Source organism: Pteropus vampyrus, unplaced genomic scaffold (genome assembly GCF_000151845.1).
Source record: "Pteropus vampyrus isolate Shadow unplaced genomic scaffold, Pvam_2.0 Scaffold7, whole genome shotgun sequence".
Lineage (NCBI taxonomy): Eukaryota > Metazoa > Chordata > Mammalia > Chiroptera > Pteropodidae > Pteropus > Pteropus vampyrus.
The window spans coordinates 3,116-22,837 of NW_011888788.1; the positions used below are offsets into that span (position 1 = coordinate 3,116).

General features: G+C 49.6%; 1 protein-coding gene across 1 annotated transcript in view; it reads right to left on the reverse strand.

Moving 5' to 3' along the window:
• The window catches only part of LOC105299257 (tyrosine-protein phosphatase non-receptor type substrate 1-like), a 22,314-nt gene extending 3,037 nt beyond the window's left edge, over positions 1–19,277 (reverse strand). Inside the window, exons 1-2 of the mRNA XM_011370918.2 lie at positions 19,093–19,277; positions 813–1,169 (exon numbers count right to left, since the gene is read on the reverse strand). Of these exons, the coding sequence (XP_011369220.2) occupies positions 813–1,169; positions 19,093–19,171 (436 nt within the window). The 5' untranslated portion in view covers positions 19,172–19,277. The remainder of the gene's footprint in view (positions 1–812; positions 1,170–19,092) is intronic.
• Positions 19,278–19,722: the final 445 nt, after the last annotated feature.

The following is a 19,722-nucleotide window of genomic DNA, read 5'->3' on the forward strand; positions in this document are numbered from 1 at the left end:
GCCTCTGGCAAAAACAACTTTGCCGCCTCAATGGGGTGACCCTTAACCTCTTCCGCGGGTGAGGGACATTCTGAGATGACCTAGCTCTGCCTAGAACCTTCAGTGACTATGTGAGTTGGTCCCTGAACCACAGGAGGGTTTCCTGGACAGACCCACAGTGACTCCCCACAGGCTCCTCCTCCCATCAGGGCTGTCAAGAGTAAACAGTGAGTCTGTGCCTCTTAGGAATTTCTTCTCAGTCTGATGTTTCTGAAGGTGAAATAGAAAAACACGTTCTCCCCTTTCCTGCCCTGGATGGGTTTCTCCTCACCGGAGGGAAGAGAACGAAGCTTTATGGGAGAAGTCTACGCCTGCTTTGTTCACTGCTGCTGCCACAGCACCCAGACAGAGCCTGGCACAGCAGGTGCTCAGTAAGAGTCAGTGAGGAGAAACCTCGGTGCACTGAGGGGGGCACTCTCTGGAGACATGAGTGAGGTCCGGCCTTGTGACAGGCAAGTCGCTCAGACTCTCAGCTCCCTCCTCCCTGGGAACAAGGGGCTGGACTGGTTTAGAAAAGGCAAGGGCTGGGGAGCCAGGCAGACATGGATTCCAGACTTTTCCCACTATTTACCAGCTGTGGGACCTGAGTAAACAGTATGACCTCTCCTGGCCTCCATGTCCCTGATCTGTAGAAGGGGTGAAATCGGATTGTGAATCAGATCATGATCGTAAGCACTCGCTGTGCCCCTGATTCTTAGTTGCTGCTCAGAGAATGAATGATGTTCTTATTGACTTGTCACACACCAGGGACGAAGGACCCACCCCGTACTCACCACTCACAACGAGCTGAGTGCCAGGACCAGACTTAAACTGCACGGCGTCAGGTTCTCCTTTCCGGAACTTCACACAGTAGTAGGTCCCGGTGTCTGCTGGGGTGATGTTACTGATGCGGATGGAATAGTCCGTGGTGTTTCTCTTTGTGGTGTCTGCAGCAGTTGTTATTCGGGGAAAGTGACCTCCTTTGAAACTGTAGATTAACTCCCGGCCTGGCGCTGTCCCCCTGAACCACTGGATGGGCCCCACGGGGTGCAGGGTGGTCAGGGTGCAGTTCAGAGTGGCCGTCTCTCCAGCTGCGACTGACACCGACTTGTCAGGCTGAATCACCTTTAGGTCCTTCTCAGCGGCCTCTCCTGGAGGGAAACAGAGGTTATTTTTTCACCCATAGGCGATCCTTTAGGTTTTGTCAAGTGTTTATCAGTAACGACTTTCAGTGACTGAGCTAAACCATGAACAGACCTTGAGCTCAGCACACTGCATGTATCATCGTATATAACCTTCACAATGAACCTGTAATGTGAGAGCCTATTACATATGAGGAAACTGAGGCACAGAGAGGTTAAATGACATGGCAGAGAGTGGGTGTGAGTGTCTAAGCCCTCTCTGGAAGAGTCATGCCTGAGCTGAACTCTGAATTCAAATCTGAATTTACCAGGAAGTAAGGGGCACAGTGTTCCTGACGGAGGGAACAGCCTGGGTGAAGGCTCAGTGGTGGGTGGCAGCACGGTGTGTGGGTGCTTCTACGAGAGTTTAGATCTGTTTCAAGCTGGCCCAGGAAGCAGGTCCTGAGCAGGGAAGCTGTATTCAGCAGGTGGACCTCGTCCAGGATGCGGATAGTGAAGCAGGAGGACTTGGGTTCGAATCCTGGCTCAGGGCATACTGCTACATGATTTTTGCCAACACTTGGGCCACTGAGACAAGCCAAGAGGGATTCCTGTATGTGTGCTTAATACTGCCAAGCACCACATGTGAGCGCTGCCCTTCATTTGGGCAGGTCCCTTTACTGCCTTCTGAACCTTAGTCTCATCTGTCAAATAGTTATATGACTCTGTTTTGATGGATCTCTGTTAGGACCACCCAACAAGCCTGGGCCAGGACAGTGTCAAAAGAAGTAGCTGGTCTTTGGAGATGTCTGACAGAGTTTGAAAGCTGACTCACCCTCTATCCACATGTGACTTAGTTTATCCTTTGGTTCTGAGTCTCAGTTTCCTTATCTACAAGGTGGGTAAACACCTCCTAGCCTTCTGCTTTCAGTCACTTAGCAGCAAGCTGGGCATAGGAGAAGCTACTGTCATTATATGATGAATAAATGAGAGAGGGTCTGTTGCTCAAACTTTATTCCTATCAACCCTTGCCGATGGTCCTGTAGGCCAGGCCCGTGCTGGGTGCTGGGGACACACAGGAGATGGCAGCTGGAAGGAGTCATGAAGGTCAGTGGAGGGGGAGGGCCTGAGCCCCAAACTGGAGAGGACTGAAGCACATCAGACAGGGCTCTGGGTAGAGAAGACAGGGAAGGACGCAGGCAGAGGAAGATAAAGAAGCAGGTGAAGTTGCTATGAGATGTGCTGCAGGTGCTCAGAGCAAGGCACAGCCAGGGCTTGGATTATGAGCAAGGTGGGGGGATTGGGAGAAAGGGCATTATAAAGACTTTGGAGAAACAGAGAGAGAGGGGAAGGGAGGGAGGGGGAAAGAGAGAGAGAGAGAGAGAGAGAGACAGAGAGACAGAGAGACAGAGACAGAGAGACAGAGAGACAGAGACAGAGACAGAGAGAGAGAGAGAGAGAGAGAGGGGAGAGAACCGCAGAGATAGACAGTAGGAGAGGCAGATGGAGACAAGAGTGAGAAACTGACAGATGTGGAGTGGCAGCAGCCTAGGTGCAGGCAGACCGTATCATCTCTGGCTGGGTGCTCCACTGACCCGTGATGTGACCTTGTCCTGTCCTGACCTAGGCCACCTTTCCCTGGTACATAAGACAGGGTTGCAGCTGATGCCCTGAGCAACCCCCTGCCCCCTCTGGCTCTGGCAATGGAGAAGAGAGACTGTGTAAATTTGCCCACCAGCCCGTGGCCTGGGACCACCCTACCGGTAGAGGCCGGGCACCAGAGGGAAGGGAGGGCCCTAGACTCCAGTCTGCCCTTATTGTAGGCAAGCCCAGTCTCATCCACCTGCCTATTGTCTCAGCCCTGACTCTCGTGCCGGGGATCCCTGGGCTCTCATGGCAGGTGAGTGGAGAGGCAGAGTGACAGCTATAGGATGGATTGACCCTCACCGGTGAAGGAAAGAAACCAGAACGCACAGAGGACAGGGGCACGTGTGGAGCTGGTGGCCAGGTGTGTGAGAGGCACATGGAGGAGGCCAAAAGAGCCTGGCAGTGACCCAGAGACATCTGAGGCGGTACCAGCAACTGCCAACAGCATCCAGTCAGGAACATTCCCAGTGGATCTGTATTCTGGCGTGAAGACTGGATGAACTGGAAATGCTGCCTGGAGGCAGAACAGGCTGGGGCCAGCGGGCCTAGGGAAAGCAGGGGTTTCCCCTTCGCCAGCTCAGCACCCGCCCTCCCCGGGCCTCCACTCCACCTTCCATTAAGTGAGGTACTGCCACCCACCCCACCACGATAGTCGTGAGGGCTATGACACAGTTGGACATAGGTGCCTGCTACAGAGGTGCTGGTTAAATTTTGAGTTCTGTTCCTATTATGATCACAGATATATCACTTACTTGATTTTCTCTAGATTGTCATGTCCCTCCATCCAAGGTGTAGGATCCACAAGGGAGAATTTCTAACTCTCTGCCTACAACAGTGTCTGGCACACACTAGGCTCTTTACAGATACATGTTGAATGAATGCATGAGTGAATGAACGAAGGGGGGCTTTTACTTGCTCCAGGGCAAATCCCCTCTCGGAGCCTCTTTCCTTGTCTGTTAATGGAGCTGCTACAGGCACATCCAGGCTATGGGCAAGCCTGGAGCCTGGGACTGTGCCTGGCCGACAGAAGACGCCTGTAATACATGGCAGTTATTATTATCCTTATCGATAACATCACACAGGGCTGTGAGTCAGCTGTTGTGAGGGGAGCGGTGTGAGCAGAAGAGGAGGCTGTGGAATCAGGCATGCGGTGTGTCGGAGCAGGGCTATTCTTGTGGTGCAGCCGGAGGCCTGCAATCACACCCCAGGCGGGCGACAATCAAATCTGGAGCTGTGTAGGGCTGCCCCTCCCCCACTTTTTTAAGTTCTCTCCACCAACTGCAGCCAGATTTAGGTGGCTTAATTAATTAGCTAGTGTTTATAAAGCGTTTGAAGAATTTTAAAGTGCGACGTAAGTGCCAAATATTATTTTAATCTGTGTATGTGTGTTTTTTCCAGCAGAGAGTTTTTCCCTGCTTGCTTGGTTTTCTTTCTCTCTGCAGGTTCTGTTCTGGGAACCGGGCTTGTTAAAACTCATTCTTGTGGTTCTGGGCCGGGGAGTCATCTGATGATGCTGGCAATGCCAACAAAACCATTTTCCTGCTCTCTCCTACCCTCCTGGCAGAGAGAGTGACTCCAAGGGTCCATCTCTGGGAGAGGATGGTGGCTGGACAGGCATTCTCATGCACTGCTGGTAGGAGTGGAAATTGGAACATCCTTTCGGGAAGGCAGTTTGGCCGGATGTACCAAAGGTGTGAAAGCTGTTTAGACCGGGGTTCCTGCATAACAATCTTGAAAAAGTTGGGGAAAAACCTAAACAACCAAAGATAGGGGATGGTTAAGTGAATTTTGGCCTATCCCCTAGATGGAATTACAGGTAGTCACTAAAAGCCATCAACATGAAAACTGTGGTAATCTGGAAATTTTTGCATGGCATAATTTCAAATGATGTTGTGATTATGCAAATAAAACTTGTTGTTGCAAACATTTAGAGAAAACAGAAAAGTATAAAAACAAAATAATAATCTCATAGAATACCATCAGAGACAACTGGGGTCAACGCTTTGATGTCGTTACAATCTGAGTGAATAAAAACAATGTAAAATCATACTCAGATGACTAAGGATATGTGCAAACATTTTGCTTCATTCACTCAGATGTTCTTCTAAAAACAGAAAATTGGAAATATCCTAATAGCCAAGAAAAGGAGACTGGTTGATCCCATGATGGGGAACCCACTTGACGACCAAATCTATAGCCAAGAAAATGCCAGTGTAGATTTACAATTGTCGACACAGAGATATATTAGAAATTCAGAGTCAGCTACTGAGTGATATTTTCAGAATGATCTCAAGCTTCTAATTTTGAAAAAAAAAAATGTGTATATATGATATTAAAGATTAGCAGTGATTAACTGCAAGTAGTAGATTTACGAGGGCTTTTGTTTTTATGTTTTCTGTTTGCACTACTGTGCAATAAAAAAGAAGGAAAAACTATGCTTTCAGTATGCTCGTGACTTTGTAAAATGAAATAAAACTATATGCAAATAAACAACTGCAAAGTATGATACAAAGCTATAAAATGCGACTCTCGTTGGATAATGAATCTAAAGCCAATGAGTTTTCCTTTTTCTTTTTTGTCCCTTCCATTTTGGAGATTTTTCAGATTTTCTAAACTGGATGAATATTAAAGAATATTTACAGTATTTTGTTTGTAATAAGAAAAATCTATATATGCAACGTGTGTTACATATATGTTCATCGTTTGAATGAAACTTCTCTCTTAGAAGTTTGTTTTGTTCACTGCTATTTTCCACAGCTGCTGATACAGTGCTTGGCACAGAGTAAATTCTCAATAAAAATCTGCAGATTGACTGACCAATCAAATGTCTAGAGAACAAGGTCTAGAGTGATAAACACCATAACGTTGATGTGTGTTATGTCTGAGAAATGGGACTGGGGTGGGCACATTTTCTTTTTACTTTATAGAACATTTACTGCTTTTGAAAAAAAATTAAATTAATGAAATAAAACCTATGAATAAGTTTTCTAATGAGAGAAGTCAGCACAGTGAGTGGTACCTGTCCTGTATATGTTCTAAGAGGAACTCAGTGTCCCCGTGATGCAGGAGCCCATAGCACAGGAGCGGACAGGGATGAATTACTGGAATGTGGTGTGCGCCGGGCTCTGAGTTAAGGGCTGAGGAATGGCTGTGTCCCTTCGTGGAGCTTGCACGGAGGTAGAGAAGATAGACTTTAAATAAATAAATCAAATTTAGAATGAACCCCGACCTCTTAGACAAGTGGCTCCTGCTGGCATCTCTGACCCCATCTCCCGCCAACTCCCAGTGACCTGCTGCTCCCACCACCTGTCTTCCTTATTTTCCATGAACAGTCCAAGGAAGGCATAAGAGATGCAGTAAGATGAGGCTGAGAACTGACCATTGGGCTTAGACAAATATATTTGATTTCTTCCCCCCAATATTCACATCTGGCTTTTGAGATTAAGAAAAGAGAAAAACAATTTTCATCAGAAAATTGAATGATGCTTTTCTAATGGAAAAAAAACTAACTTAGAACCGACACTTGCTGGGAGGGAAATAGGGCCACTGTAATTCCTGGGTGTGATTCCTCCAGAAGCCTGCCTCATCAGGTGCAGAGAACGAAGCTGAAATGTGCAATTCCCAAGAGCCAGCCTTGCCCACACAGGCACTCACTGACACGTGGGAGACTGCCCATCCCTCGGAAGCAGTGAGTCACCAGAGCAAGAGCCTTGGGGACAGGATGGAGGCTACCCCTCAGGTTTCCACAAACTCAAGGAGTCCAGAGACTGGGAAGGAGTCTATGGCCAGAGCTCTGGCAGTGCCAGGGGCTCAGCATTCCAAGATGGCTCGAATGACACTCTAGCACCCCACAGCAGAGGCCACTCAGCATCTCCTTCCCTGACCACGATCATTACTGCCTGTCCTCGGGGCTGCTGGTTTATCAGACCCCACACCCAGCAGCACCTCATCGTGTGTTGCCTTTGGCATCTTCTGGGTTATGATTTGATGGCTGTGTGTGAGAATGTGGAGCACAGGAGTGCAGATGAGAGTATGCACACAGGAATGAAAGAAAGCAGATGTGCGAGTGTGTACACACGTGCCTGAGTGTGTCAAGGGTGTACACATGTGCTTGAGTGTGCCGAGTGCCACATATGCATGGGTGGGCCCCAGGGGATATGTGCACATGTGAGCGTGTGCACAAGATGAAGCGTGTGTGCAGCCATGTGTGACGGGGCAGCTCAGAGTGTGTTTGAATGGGTGCCAGTGAACAAGAACATGAGGGGTGTGAACTGTGTGCAGGAGAGTTCACCCCCTTCATGAATCATGGGTGGTCTGGGTGTGTGTGAGTATGTCAATGGCATGAGAGGGTGTGTCTGTGCCTGAGCGTACGAGCAGATATCTAGGAGGGGTGTGAGCATAGTGGTGCATGTGAATGTGTATGTGAGAAGAAGAGAGACAAGCATGTGAGTGGGATGTGTACACGTTCATGTGTGTGCAGAGGGGGTGTGTGCAGGGAGGGCTATGTGAGAGGGCCGTGGTGTACACATGAGTGTGAATGTGAGAGGGTGTGCTGACATAATCGCTGGGGAGCAGGGATGACAGCACGTGTGGGAACCACTGTCTGTATACCTCCTGTGTGTCCACGTGCCCAGCTGTGAACGTGCCTGGCATATGCGAGTTTCCATGCACGAGGGTGTAAAGAAGAAGGTGGGCAAGCGAGATGCTTTCCTCAAGTCTGTCATCAGCTCCTGGTGGGCATGGCTCTGCAGGGTCAGGAAGGACCCTTGAGAGGAGGCTTTCCTGCCCTTGAGAGGAGGCTCAAACCTTTATTGATACCTACTTACTATATGTGACTACAGGGCCCAGTGCTGAAGAGGTCAGCCTGGAACTGCCTTGCTGAAGCTCATGACCCTGGGTGGGGGACAGATGGTCCCTGGGCTGATTCATGGAGGAGGCTGCATGGGTGGATGGCTATGTGGACTCTGTAGTTCCCGAGGGAACTTGAGGCTCCAAAGCAGGTGTTCCAGGCTCTGAAAGGTGTAGCTAGGCATTGATTTTCCTTTGGAGGCAGACTGATTCATTCATGCCCTCTCAAACCTCACTCTGCTGCCAGCCCTTATCCTAGATGCCACAACTGATTAAGACAGGTCCCTGCCTTTGTGGGGGCAGAGTCCTGGACATGGACAATGAGCAAATGCAGGGAAATCAGTGAGCAAGTAGTGGCTTGGGGATGGAGTCTTGGAAAAAGGGTGGGACCTGAGAAGACTTCCTGGAGGTGGTGGCCCCAAGATAGTTCTTGAAGTCTGACAGAGGCTGGGGAAGGAGGAAAGCATTCCAGGAGAGGGGAACCACATGAGCGAAGGTGTAAAAGAGAAAAGAGCTCTGGACAATCCAGAGACCAGGGCAGAGTCCTTGGGACATGCTTGTTGGCTGTGAGCAAGATGGGATAGGGCAAGCCTAGGACTGGGCTAACCTGACATACTGAAGGATGGCTTCAGTTGCCATCTGAACAGCAGGCCATCACCGGGAGCGGTCTACTGCTACCGCTGTATAAACCCATTGTGTGGAGACACGCCAGGTGCTGTGATAGAAATTATCACTTGCATTGGAGCCAGCAAAAACGGGGACGCATGTGGCCTTGTAAGTAAGATGGGAGTGGGCCCAGCAGGCCCAGGGGACTCTCCTCCACTCCCACTCCAGGCAACTCAGGGAACTGGGTATCATGACATATCCTTGCAGGGAAAGTGTAGGCCCTGTAGCCCCTCCAGGTAGCAGGTGAACTGCTTAAGTGGCAACACAGCCTATACCTCGGGCTCTGGGGCCAGAAGAACCATATGTCTCATCCTTAGCAGCGTGACTTGGCAATGTCACTTTTCTCAAAGCCTCTACTTTCTCACCTGTAATCAAGGGTATACCACCATCTCTCTCCCCAAGGTCAGATGGTCAGTAATCAGAAGAGCTGGACTGAGAATTGTATATTTCCTCAACTTCCCTCTCTCTTCTATGTCCCATCTAATAGCAGATCCCGCCAGCTCAACTTTCAAGATTTATCTAAACTCCGACCTCTCTTGACCACCTCTCCTACACCACCATTCCTCGCCTGGATCCTTATTAAAATTTCTAAACTAGACTTCCTGCTTCCACTTCACCTCTCTCCAACATATACTCCCCCAGCAGCCAGAGGAGCCTTTGAAACCTGAGCCAGGTAACAACCTTCCTTTGCTCAAAACCCTCCCACAGCCCCCACTGCACTCAGAGTAAGACCTGGAATCCTTCCGTGGTGCCCAGGACCTTAGGGCCTTGCTCTGAGTCATGCCGGATTTTCCGTTCACTTCAGGGCCTTTGCACTTGCCATTGCCTCTTCCTGGCACTCTCAATCCCTGGATATCTACACCCTGGCTCCCTCACCTCCTCCAGGCCTCAGAGGTCTTCCCTGGCCACGCGGTATAAAATACTACTCCCTCAAGCCCCTCGTTCTGCATGCACCACCCAACGCAGCATGTATTTGTTAATTTCTTGAGTGTCCATCTTCCTACCCTAGATTACTTATGAGCCCTTTGAGAGCAGGCACTTAGTTTTGTTCCCTGCACTACCCACCAGGTTTATACCAGTACCTGGCATTTGTTGAACGTATGTTTTTGTTTGGATTTCAACTTTGTCACTTCACAGGCCCAAAGAAATGTCTAAACCCCTCTGAACTTCTGCTTTCTCATCCGTAGAATGGGGATGATGATAATAATGATAATGATGACTAGAGTTGCTCTAAGGATGAAAAGGACCAATGCGAGTGAGGATCTCAGCATCGTGCCTAGCACAGAGGAAGTGCTCAGTGCAGAGCAGCTGTTACCACACAGCGGACATTTCAAGATGAAGGGGATGACGCATCATAGCCTTAAGCCTGAGAAGCTAAGAATTCTCTCTGAGACAGAACCAGCTCTGCCCTAATGTATGCACGAGACCACTTGGAGCAGGATTGGTGAGGGTGAGCAGGCTAAGCATCCTGTTGGCAAGGAGGCTGGGAGGCAGAGAGGGACAAAGACTGTGGTGAGTGTCTGCTGGGTTTAGACTGAACCTGGAGGTGATGAAGAAATGCTTCCAGTGTGGCCCTGTTTGCAAAGCAGGAGGGAAACAACTATTAATATGCGTGTGCTGTAAATGCCCTTTGTATTTACCTGGCCTAGGGGGACCGGATGAGGTTGAGGAGCATGCAGGGACACCAACACCCACCATCCATTGTGCCTGGTGCCTTCTTCCCACCTCCCCATTTTGCAGAGGGAGAAACTGAGGCCTGGAGAGACTGAGATCCCAAGTGCTTCCAGGCCCAACTGCTCCTCTAGGACAGGCCCCTGACTTGTGTGGATAAGACCAGATAACAAGAAACTCTCGTTTATCTGTTACAACAGCTTAGTGAGGCCAATGCTGTTGTCACCATCCCGGCTTCCTACAGATGAGGAAGCTGATACCCTGAGAGGCGAGGAAAGGGCAGAGGCAGGAGTCAAACACAGACATCTGCTACTGCCATCGTCTGCCATCAGAGCTCATGTACAAGCAACAGGGTCCCCTCCAGCCCAGGCTTCTGGATTCTTAGGCTGCCAAGGACGCACACACACATTTTCTCAGCTTAGATAAAGGCCCCCTTAAAAGCGACGTGCATTTATTAAACAGCGTTTGCCAAGGCTTCAGCACACTCTGCTGCCATAGCAGACAGTCTCCGGACGAGATCTTTCCCCAAGCTGACACTATTCACTGATGCCTTTTATAGCACTTTTTGCAACTTGCGAAAGTACTTTCCACGCTCTTAATTCTCTTAACCCTCAATAGTCCCCATGTAAGAGGAAACAGTGGTAGTATTTCCATTTTGCAGATGAGGAAACTGAGGCTCAGAGCGGAGAAAATCCTTGCTCCAGAACACATAGTCAGTAAGCAGCACATCCTGAATTCATATTCAGGAATGTAACCCAAAGTGTGTGCCCATTTTACCGCCTGCCCTGCTAGGGAGGGCCTCTGGAGTGTCCTCAAGAGGAAGGATGAGATGGGTATCTGGGATGGAGCATTAGGGCTGGGAGGGACCTGCAGGAGAGCAGCCCAGCCGAGCCCCTGCTTCCCAGAAGGGAGACTTGAGACCCAAAGGGGCAGTATAGTAAGTTCCAAATCTCCTGGTGGGTCTCCACCTGCTCTTTCAAGCCCCAAACAATGAAATGATGACTACACAACAAGAACAGTAGTAGTGATAGTGGCTAACAAGCATCGAGCACTGACATTACCAGGTGCATGATAGGCCTCCCCAAACCTCTGCAGGGACCCAGCATGACAAAGATGTCACCAACCCCATTCCACAGAGGACAAGACTGAGGCTCAGGGAGGTACAGCCACTTGGTCAAGGTCATTGTCTGACTCCACCTGTGTCTTCACCCACAGTACCAGATGGCCTCGTGCAATGAAGGACACTTTGGAGGGACCTGACCCTGAGTCGGGCTGTGAGTGTGCGGCACTGATTGTGTCACGTGTCATGGTCTGCTTGCTCATTTTGTGTAGCCATCATTTTAAGTACAAATTCTAGGGTTTCTTGGCTGATTTTCCCCACCCCAGCGGACACTATTTTTGTACTTCCTGATATTTTAGGGATCTTTATGTCAGCACGATGGGCCGGGATTTGTGGTGTGGTCATGGCCCTGGCCACCGAGGGACTATGCAGTCGTTAGGTCACAACTCTGCTCTCGTGGCTCTGAGCTTCCTCCTTGAAATGAGGATCTTAGTACCTACCCGTTCCCTTCTTCAGGCAACCAATGTTCTAAACCAACCAATGTTGCCAGGCCCTGTACTAAGGTCCCAGGAGGCCTAGCAATAGAAAAGACAGAGACAGTTCCTACTCTCATGGAGCTTACATCCTAGTGAGGAAGACTGGTCTGAAGTCATGAAACAAATCTAGAAATGGCTAGGAGTGCTAGGAAACATACAAATTTGGCACCATAATAGAGACTAAGGGGCAACCGCTTTTAGATCGGGGTGGTTGAGACAGGCTTCTCTGAGGAGGTGAGACTGCAAGGGAAACCTGAACAAAGCAAAGGCCAGGGGAGATGTGGCTCTAATGGGAGAGGACAGCAAATGCAAAGGCCCTGAGGTAGGAAAGAAGCTGGTGCATACGAGGGCCAGAAAGAAACCACTGTGGCCACAACCTATAAGGAAGGAAAAGATGGTACGGAATGAGGCTGGAGAGATAGAAGTGGTCCAGAAAATGCTATGCCTCGTGAGTAAAGAATTTGATGTTATTCTAAGGGCAATAGGAATCACTGAAAAGTTTGGAGCAAGAGTAAAGAGGATTTGATTCGCTCAGCTCCTATGGGTGAAGAGACCGCAGGGGCCAGAATGGAAGGAGGAAAGCAGTGATGAGGATGCTGCAGCATTTAGAGGCCTGGACTCAAATTCTGGCTCTGTACTTACAAGCTGTGTGACCTAGGGCAAATGACTCCACCTCTCTGAGACTCAGTTTCTTCATCTCTTTAATAGGTATAATAATAGTTCCCATCTCACAGAACTGTGATGAGAAGTAAATGAGAAGGTATGTACAGTAGTAATCATACCACACAGCCTGACAGGCTCAATGTCAGGTACTCAACGAAGCCTGTTCTATTTGGTCTGGCCCTGACCTCTCCTAACTCTCCTACTGCCTGTCTCCCTTTACTCCAGCCTCACTGGCCTCCTTGCTATTCCCGAAACACAGCAAGCCTCATTCCAGCCTTAGGGGCTTTATACGTGCTATTCCTTCGGCGTGGAGTGCTCTTCCCCTGATATGCCATGGCTGTTCCCTCCTTTTAATTCAGGCCTCTGCTTCTCAGAGATGCCCTCCCTCTGTTCCCACTCAACCTTCTATTCCCTCGTCCCGCTTTAGTTTTCTTCACGGCACTTGTCTCCACCTGACGTCATCTTTACTTGGGTCTGTTTTTATTTCCTCACTAGAATGTCAGCACCATGAGAGCAGGTGTTTTTGTCTGTCTGGTCTACACTGTATCACCAGCATCTAGAGCCACCCCTGGCACATAGAAGATGCTCAAAAATATTTGTTGAACAAATATTTATAATTAAAATGACCTTAATAAGGACAGAGAGTGGTTAAGAGTAAACTAAGGCTTGGATCTGGCTTTCACTCTCACTGGCTATATGGCCTTGGGAAGAGCCCAATTTGGCTTTGGGAGCCTCAGTTTCCTTATCTGTAAAATGGGGATGAAGGACTCCATGCTTTATGGCTCATTATGAGGATTAGACAACTGTGCACATCTAAGTATTGATAGATGAAAGGATCCCCAACATCTAGAATTTGCTTTATAATACTCCCCCCAACCCCCTACACCCAACGAAGTGAGGGGCAGGTGAAACAAGAATGGCAGATCATTGGTGAAACCGGGGTTCCCTACACTATTTCTTCTTGTTTTGTGTACGTCTGAAATTTTCCAAAATAAAAAGAGGAAGATAACACCGCTCAGCGCATGCCTAGCATCTGGAAAGGATGACTAGCATCCTTTTACCACGACCTTCCATTTCTGGAGGACAGTGTGTGCCTGAAGAATAAATAGGGCAGCAGAGATGACCCTGGCATCGGCATTCACCCTCTCTGGCCACCCCACAGGCTCACTCCCTGCTTCCAATCTCCCTCTAGATCCTGATCCGACACCTGATCTCCTTCAGCTCCTGGCGCTAATCTGCAGCCATCTAACACCCTGGGCCCCCAAATGGATGTGCCAGGAAATTTTACAGATGCAAAGATCCAATTCTGCATCATTTCTGCCTTCCACTTCAGCTGTTTTGCATCTCTCCGGACTGAGAGCCTGGCAAGACACCTGAGAGAGAAAGTTCATCTTGCGGAGGGCTCCAACAGAAGACCTGCCCAGGAACGCCCAAGTGAACAGGAAAGCAGTTTCAGCTGTAAAAATAGATGCTTCCTTCTCCCGTATGGGACGGAAACACATCTTGGGAACACCCGCTGCCTGCTGCCTCCACTTTCCAGGAAGATACACTGATTGACAGAAATATGAGAGGAGAGCCAAGGATGCCAGCACCCCTGGGCCTCAGTTTCTCTACCTGTCAAACAGGCCTAAGTGATGTCTAGTTAACAGCATGGGCTATGTGGTCAGGCTGATGGGGATCGTCATTCTGACTCTGCCACTTACTGTGTGGTCTTGGGCAAGTCACTCTGCTTCCCTGAGTCTCATTTCCTCATTGGTCAAACGGATCTGATGGTAACTGTGCACAGCACCCAGGGTAACTGAGTACCACTGGGATTATACATGCCAAGCACTGGGCCCAGTAAGTGGCAGAAATGATGGCTCCCATTATTGTCACTTTAGTCTTTTTCCATGGAATTTGGGATCTTGTCAGATTTCTAGCTTTAACGATGGAAACTTCCAGTATACTCCAGTTTTAAAAAGCCTTGGCCTGGACGACAGGAGGCTTGGGGTCTCATCTATGCCTTGTCACGATCTGCGTGAGTCCACCAGTCCCTTCCTCTCTCAGCCTGTAGTGTTCTCAGTGAGGCCCTGATGAGAGGATTGACAGCTCTCTCAGGCCCCCTCTGGCTTGCCAGGTCTGGGAATCCACAATTCCAGACCTTGGATCAGGATAGAGACACCTAGAGGCAGGCTGTGTCCGCAGCGCTCAGTCCCACTAACAGACAATTAAATCACACAGCCTGGGTTTCCGCTCAACTCCTTCGTCCCCTGCTGGCATAAAAGCTACAGGGAAAAACCTTGGGCTAAAGACATTCACTCCCTTATCAGCTTTGTTGTTCCGTGAGTACCCACTCTGTGCAAGGAGCTGTGCTAGATGCTTTACAAGAGTCAGTCCTGCTTTTAGAGATGAGGAAATCCTTGTAGAACAAAACCGATGGTTACAACGCTAGCTAATATGTACTGAGTGCTTACTACATGCCAGGCATGGCCTCAAGCATCACATGCAGTAACTGACTTAATCTTTGAAACAGAGTTGTTGATGTCATCTCTGTTTTATAGATGAGGAAACTGAGACACAGAGTTCGGTAAGTTGTCCAAGTAGATAGTGGAACTGAGATTCACCCCCAGGGGTCTGGCTCCAAGCCTGCAACTCAGCACTAGGCTATGCTGTGTCTCTACAAGGAGAGGCCAAGCAGGTGCCAGGGCACCACGCCAAGCAGGTGCTAGAGTTAAACATGCATGCATATGGTGATAAAACAAGGGGAGAGCAATATGTAGCCCAAGACAGGGGCAGATAAAATCCTGGGGGAGGGTTCAGAGGAGGAAGAGATTCCTGGGAGCATGAAGGATGAGTGGGATTTGGGGAAGGATGAGCAGGATATGGAGATAAGGAAGTGCAGGGAAGAGCCTCTCTGATGGCAAGAACAGCATAAGCAAAGGCACAGAGATGAGAGTTTAGCTAAGGGCATGGATTTGCACAAAAGCATTCACCAAACCGGGTTAGGCTGCATGTTAATGGGTGTTATTCACACCAAATGCATCTTGTTCGTATGTTTGGGGAACACAGGAGTAAATAGGGTCCGACTGGCGATTCTGCAACTATGAGACTTCTCAAGATCTTCTATGTGCTAACATGCTTGAGTAGCTTTGGTCTGCATAAAGGAAGCCTGGGTATCTTGTAGCATCTCAACAGGTCAGCTCTTTGAAAACACATGTGGCTGAGAAATTAGGCTTATCATAGGGGAAAGCCCAGGCCCTGGTGCACTTTTTTTTTTTTTTTTTTGAGAGAGAAAATTTGGACCCACTCAACGGTTTTGAGCAGGGGAGTGACATAATCCGAGTTGTGTTGACAGGCCAAAAATCTGAGCACATTTAAATAGAGGGGGGTGGGGGAACCTTCCGTCAGTCCAAGACTACAAATAAAAAAATAACCTGTCGCACGGAGCCATTGGAAGCAGCGAGCGAGTGAGTGTGGGATCTGTACAACAGTTTTAGACTGCCTTCCTCTCACACACCCCCTCTCCATCTGTCGCAAAGGGCACCAGGAAGATAGATGCAAGGAGGAAAATTCCAGCTCTGGGGGCTCCAGAGCTTGGCAGCCCAGATGGGGGGCTCTGACAGGAGCCATATCGCTCCCATGAGTTGTCATTTGTGAGGGCCAAGGGGCTGTCAGTGTTTCCATCCTCAGTGTATTTTCAGAGAAGCGACTGTGACTCAGTTAAAAACTTCTGCCCCAGAAGGAACCCTTCTACAAACCTCCACCTAAGCCTGGAGGGGGCTCCCTTCTCTCTCTCCAGCTTGGACTAAGTAATTCTGCAAGTCAGTGAACTTCTTTCTCAGAGGCTAGCCAGCCAGGAGGCCAGGATTCAAAATCCAGGCCTCCTACCACTTATCCTTGGACAAGTTACTTCTCCAGCTTTGGACTCTATTTTCTTCATCTGCAAAGTGGGAATAACAGCCAACTCATACTTTGCTTTACTGATCGATGAGATTACGCAAATAGGCAGTCAGCACACAGCCTGGACCAGAGTTAACATTCAAAGAACATTGGGTCATCTTGTTTCTCTCAATGAGTGGTTCACATCAGGACTTCGTATGTGCTGAGTGACTGCAAGTTGATGAATGAGTCTCCATGGGGTTGGTAAAGGAATAATTAATGGTCAGAAACTACCCAGAGAACACATGGTAAGGACCTTCCAATAGCCTGAGCCATCAGCCCTGCTCTGCTTATGAAAGAGGAAGTGAGATTAACTTTACAATTTAGGAAAGTACAAAGGAGCCACCAGCATGCCGCCCTCTACCAAAGGGTCAGAAGCTTACCAGAGGGCCCAGCTGTCCCCCAAAGCTTGAACCCCAACTTGGCCTGGCCTTCTCCAGGCCAGAGTGAAAAATGAATGGGAGTTCATCTGTAGTTGCCCCATTAGGTGATTCACATGTCCCAAGACCTAGGCGGGGCCAAGAGAGGAACCAGCAGGTTCAGCATCAGGTGCAGAATCAGGCTACCCAGGTGTCCCCAAGCCCCGGTTCCCTCCCTTTTCCCAGTCTCAGAATCTCTCTCAGTAAAGTTGTTTTAAGAAACAGGATTCACATTGGCTCTAAGAACACAGGTTGGTGACTTCACTGACATTGTTTTAGAATCTCCCTTTGTCAGTATTCATGCTGAAAGAAATCTTTAGAAACTTCGTTCCTAATCAAGATAATTTCCACGACCAGCCCCCTCCAAAGAGCGATCATGTGAAGCCACAGCAATCATGTGACACCTCCCAGGCTGACAGTTCTGTCTGAGACACTAGTAGTCATTCAATCCAGAGCCGCCTTCCTAAGCCTGACATTTGAGTTCCTCACTCAAACAAATCCATTTTCTTAGAAAATTGGACAACTGCCTCCTTCTACCTTTCTGCCCTTCTGTCCTCCTTCAGTTCTGCTTTGTCATAAATTCCATGCTTAGAGCGACTAAGGGAGGGGCCTGAAGTCCCATCCCTCAGCCAAATGAGGTAAATTCCAGGCCGGGGCCCAGAGTGTGATCAGGACCCCATAGAACATAGAGTGGAGAATGCTGGGAGGCTTCAGCTATGATGGTGACATCCCATCCCTTCCCCACCACTCTCAGTCAGGAAATTTATTCTCATCTCCTAAGATTTATTTATTTCGAAGTTAATCCTGGCCCCTCAGCTGCTCCCACTTTTTCAGGCTATTGATGTCGAATGGATTGGAATGAAAGTTTTATGGCCTAATCTTTAGCATTTTATAGATTGTTTTTATAGACAAACGGGAGAGATTTGTCCACAAGAAGGGTGGTCGTGTTCCTAGCCAGAACCCTGAGAAAGGCAGGCGGTCTATCTGAACACTTGTTAACCAGTGTCACTGCTCATTTGCCAGAAACTGAACCAAAGGGTCCTTGCTGGAGAAGGATCTGAAACATATTTAGAAATTAGCTTGGGCCCACTTCCCTGCTTTAGGAAAATTAAGCTTTTGTGAAAGAAGCTCATGTATTTTCAGGCCAGGAAGGATGGCAGGGCAAGAATTGGGACTTTGCAGGGTATATACATGGCTGGCTCAGGCAGGAAGGAGCAGATCGGAGATGCCACTCATAAGAGAGATATGAAATATATCATTGCTTCCTTTGGCCCAGCAAGGATCTAACTGTAACTGAAAGACCCAGGGATGGAGTAAGGGGGATGCCTCTGTGAGTCCCCTGGGTTCAGGGGAAACCGAAGGGCAGAGAAAAGTGGCTGTTTATCTCCACTTCTCCTTCCACCCACTCTTTGCTAGTTCTCCCCTTCTCACTGCTTTCAGATGGTTACCCGTCTCTAGGCAAATGCAAAGGAGGGGGTGTGGATACTGAGCTCATCTTTGCCTCTTTCCTCTAGGGAGGAAGGTACAGAGACCCCTCTGCTGACAACACAGCTTTAAGAAGCCAAAAAACAAGATCCCCATTTCTTCCTCACCCATATACTTTAATGCTATTTCTCTGCTCCCCCACGCCTTCCCAAGAGACCATGGTTTTGCAAAACCCCTTTAAGAAGCAGGGCTCCTGAATGGTGACCTCACCCCTTGGTGAACACATGCTAGCCTTCAGAGCCCGCCTGCTGGAGACAGCCAGGTGTTTGATGTAGGCCAACAAAAAGACATGCTCAGAGCCACAGGTAACTGCCCCCACAGAGCCCCTGAACTGCAGGGAGCTGCCTGGCAGCCTGGGGAAGGCAAGAAGAAGTGGGGGGTGGGGGGTGGGAAAGCAGCAAGGAGCAAGCCATCCAGTGAGAAGCTTTTGGCAACTACAGTGACAATCTACCGTGTTTTCATATCAAGATCTGTTGATGGCAGCAGCTCACCCCAGGGTTACAGTGGTCTGCCTTCCTCTTTCTCCCCCCATACACACACTAACGCTGTTTTACTCTGTGCACCAGAGGAAATGCTCACTGTTCCCTGATTGCAACAGCCTGTTCCTATTCCATCCCAGGCAGTACCTGGAAGACCTCTGCCCCCATCCCCTTCTCTCAGACCCTGAAGTCAAACACAGGGAAAGCATCAGTCCAGGGGGAGAGCTTCTAGAGAAGCCAGGGGCGCCTTGCTCTGAAAGCTGCTGACAGCCTGCCACCGCCTCCAGTTTGGGCAGGGGTAGGGTTAAGCGACTTGTCTGGGTGGGTCCCAGTGCCCAGCGCAGTGCCACACAATCGTAGTCTGGGTTCTATCCTTGGCCGTGTGACCTTGGGCAAGTTGCTGGTCCTCTCCGAGCCTCAGTTTCCGCATCTACAGCCCTGGTTAGAGGTATCTCTCTACCCCTATTACTGTTGACATTAGCCGAGTGTCTCCCAGTGGCAATCTGAGGGGCCTGAGCCCGCAGTTTAGGAGACAGCGGCGGTGGGGAGAAGGGTGCTTACCTGAACCAGCGCAGGACGCGGCGATCAGCAAACAGAGCAGCGGCCCGAGGCGGCCGGGGGCCGGGCTGGCGGGCTCCATGGGCCGCGGCTGCGGAGCGAGCAGGGAGAGCGGCCGTGAGTGCGCGCTCGGGCGGGCGCGGGCTGGAGCGGGGAAATGACTAAGGCTCCCCCCTCCCCTCTCTCCCCTCTCGGCCGGGGTTCCCCCCCTTCCCCGGAACCGGCGCCTAATGGTCAGAAACTACCCAGAGAACACATGGTAAGGACCTTCCAATAGCCTGAGCCATCAGCCCTGCTCTGCTTATGAAAGAGGAAGTGAGATTAACTTTACAATTTAGGAAAGTACAAAGGAGCCACCAGCATGCCGCCCTCTACCAAAGGGTCAGAAGCTTACCAGAGGGCCCAGCTGTCCCCCAAAGCTTGAACCCCAACTTGGCCTGGCCTTCTCCAGGCCAGAGTGAAGAATGAATGGGAGTTCATCTGTAGTTGCCCCATTAGGTGATTCATATGTCCCAAGACCTAGGCGGGGCCAAGAGAGGAACCAGCAGGTTCAGCGTCAGGTGCAGAATCAGGCTACCCAGGTGTCCCCAAGCCCCGGTTCCCTCCCTTTTCCCAGTCTCAGAATCTCTCTCA